This window comes from Mustela nigripes, chromosome 6, assembly GCF_022355385.1.
Source record: "Mustela nigripes isolate SB6536 chromosome 6, MUSNIG.SB6536, whole genome shotgun sequence".
Taxonomy (NCBI): Eukaryota; Metazoa; Chordata; class Mammalia; order Carnivora; family Mustelidae; genus Mustela; species Mustela nigripes.
In genome coordinates, this window is record NC_081562.1 from 19,749,466 (window position 1) to 19,752,558 (window position 3,093).

At 36.8% G+C, this 3,093-nt stretch overlaps 1 protein-coding gene across 4 annotated transcripts in view; it reads right to left on the reverse strand.

Annotated features, from left to right (window-relative positions):
* SPIC (Spi-C transcription factor) overlaps nt 1–2,206 on the reverse strand; it is a 13,173-nt gene extending 10,967 nt beyond the window's left edge. For 2 of the 4 annotated variants that reach the window (XM_059402250.1, XM_059402249.1), the window contains exons 1-3: nt 2,137–2,190; nt 1,007–1,118; nt 552–577 (exon numbers count right to left, since the gene is read on the reverse strand). In XM_059402250.1, coding sequence (XP_059258233.1) covers nt 552–554 — 3 coding nt within the window. In that variant the 5' untranslated portion in view covers nt 555–577; nt 1,007–1,118; nt 2,137–2,190. Of the gene's footprint in view, nt 1–551; nt 578–1,006; nt 1,119–2,136 lie in introns of all 4 variants that reach the window. The other 2 variants (XM_059402248.1, XM_059402251.1) reach the window with 2 other exon arrangements.
* Between the last annotated feature and the right edge of the window lie 887 nt (nt 2,207–3,093).

The window sequence follows — 3,093 nt, forward strand, 5'->3', positions numbered from 1 at the left end:
GGGTATTAGGGAGGGAGCGTATTACATGGAGCACTGGGTGTGGTGCAAAAACTGTGAATTGTTACGCTGAAAAGAAAAAATTAAAAAACAAATACAAAAACGAACAAACAAAAGAACTATCTTTCACAGAACAATCTGAATCGGTACTTAAAATGCAAATGCTCTTCATTTCAAAAACATATCCCTGAGACATAGAATTAAACTTTTTTTTTTTTTTTAACTTTTATGTATTTGAGATAGAGACACAGAGAGTGTGTGAGCAGGGAGGGGCAAAGGGGGAGGGAGGGAGAATCTGATGCAGATTCCATACTGAGCACGGAACCCGATGCAGGGCTTGATTCCACCTCCAGACCATGACCCAACCTGCAACCAGGAGTTGGACCCTTAACCCACTGAACCACACAGGTGCCCCCATATTAAACGGTTCTGCAAACCATTTCATACCCTTATAATCCGAACCACAGATTACTTTCAAAATGGAGGATACTGATCCTTCAAGAGATGCTCATCCTCCAAATCATCCAAGGGAAGACTGGAAAATGACAACTTACCATGCTTCATTAATATATCGGCAATTCTGAAAAAGATTAATAAAAAAATTAGTAGTGTATTTAATTTGCCTCTGAATTAAAAGCTCTTACTCAAAATATTTTCTGAAGATACCATTTAAAAACCAAAGTACCATCCGAAGTCTCTTTAATGAGTACACATTTTTCTTCTTACAAAATTTCCTACAAACATTTTTTTTTAATTATTACAAAACTTTTTAAATGTTAAAAGTAGCTCAACAGGGTTAATTACCTAAAGTTGTTTAACTTGTAAGAGAGTTTTAATAAAAATTACTGAGAAGAGTATTTATAATTAAAGTATTTAAGGGGCGTCTGACTGGCTGGGTCAGAAGGGGACTCTTGATCTCGGTGTTTTGAGTTTGAGCCTCACATTGGGTGTAATAAATTCTTAAAAAGAAAAGTTATTTAAAAATTCTGAAAATCAGAAACCTTTTTACCTTAGCATAGCTCTCCATTTATAATGTTGTGGGTTTTTTCCCCTCAGTCTTTCTCGTGTCAGCCTACTGAGAATCTGGTGAAGAAAGGCTTTCTCTCTCTTGAAATGTGAATCTATATTACAAATAAAATTTACCCTGTAAAACCCATCCATTCACTAGAAAAGATAGGAACCCTGATCTACTTTCTAATCCCTGTTAGATTCTGTTCTAAACAAACAGTGATTTTAAAAAAAAAAACCAACATTAAATGGTTTTTTAAAAAAGATTAACATTCTGCAAACTAAAAACATATCTACATAACAAGAAAGAGCATGGGGGGGCATAATTGCTTAGTTTTTTATTTAGCACAAGCAACTGTTTACACATTATCATTTATCCCACCAATGCAGTGAGCCTGTTAACACTACAGAATACAGAGATGATTTAATCCAATACACTATTATACATATCCATCAATATAATAATTACATCAGTATAATACATCAGACACTAACATTCTATTCAGCTCTTCAAAATCACTATACCAGTCAGTTAAAAGAAAATGTGAGGAAAAAAAAAATCCCTAAAAACAAAGTCAACTATGTGAGGTTAACAGTGTTAACTAACCTTACTGTGGTTACCATTTCATAATATATTTGCATGTCAGAGTATCACATTTTCCACCTTAAACTTACACTTTCTTTTATGTCAATTATATCTCAAAAAAGCTGGAAGACAGCTTCCTATGTGAGAAATGTTGAACAATTTAGCAAAAACTTAAGAGAAAAAAAATAAAGAAAACCCATAAATCACTGCCTGGGCTATGATCCCTAATAAATATTATCAGTATATGTGTTTTTGTAAAAAGGCAAGTCAATGAACTTTCAATTAATTATGCCTCAACTCATATGCACTACAGCAAATACATGAATGGTGTACTTTCAATCAAATACTTAAATAACTTGGACTAAAATACACGACAAAACACAACTATCGCAAACCCAAAGGGAAAAAAAAAGCTCAAAAACGCTATTGATTACTTCAATTACTTAATCTTTCTTGTATCTGAACAGTTGATACAAGAAACATTCTTTAGGCCAAAGGAGAAAATTAGCACAAGGTATTTTGAGAATCAGAAGCTAAACACTTACCAGGAAGACACTTCAGCTCTTTACAAAGTAGATGTTTCATTAATATCAGAATCGTTAAGACAGAACTGTCAAGAACTCACTGGCAGAGTTGCATTAAATAGCTGTTTTTAAGGAAGTGCTACAAAAGGGGATTTTTTTTAAAAGATACAGTGTACTCACGATTCCTATTTCATGATACGGCCAACAGACTCCAGGGGCTATTATTTTGAAGAAACACGTAGAAGTTGATATCCCCTGGGCCAAAAGCATCCAAACAGACCCCATGAATCCCGCTCAGCATTAACTGCAGCACCTCTGGACCCCGCAAACACACTGGAAACCTCTGACCTGCACAACTCTCGTTCATCCCTTTTTTTTCAGGCTGTCTCCTGTTTTTCCCCTGATTCTAGATCCTATATTGCTTTTCTTGCCGGGACTATAAACAACCTTCACTCTGGCCTTCCCAAATTGGCCTCTTCCCTTTCAAACCTCTTCACTCCTACCCATCGTCTTAAGAGATCCTAAAGGCTCCCGCTCTTGTCCTCCGGTTCCTCATCCCAACCTTACCCTCATTTACCACAATTTATTTTAGGAGCAGGAAGTGGAGTCCATTGCTATGGTCTTCCTTGCATACCTAAATCCAGCAGAGGCTCCCCAACAGTCAGGAATGGCTCATGCCTGGTGATCTGGGATACACTTGAAGCTGCGGATTTGCAGAGAAGTCCAGTTCTCTTACTTAGCTAAAAGTTCTATTGGAAATGGATTTTGGTGGCTCTGAAGAAAATTGTGGGGTACTCCCTCCACCTCTAATTCTTCCTTCCCAGTCCATCACAGGCCCACTTACCCATTCCATTTTACCTGTCTATCAGGGTCTGATCTAGTATCCACAAGGACCCAGCAGAAGTAACTTCCTTTCTGAAACACGTGTCTGAACCAACCTTACCTAACTGCAGCCTTCTACCATTTTAATAGATATCA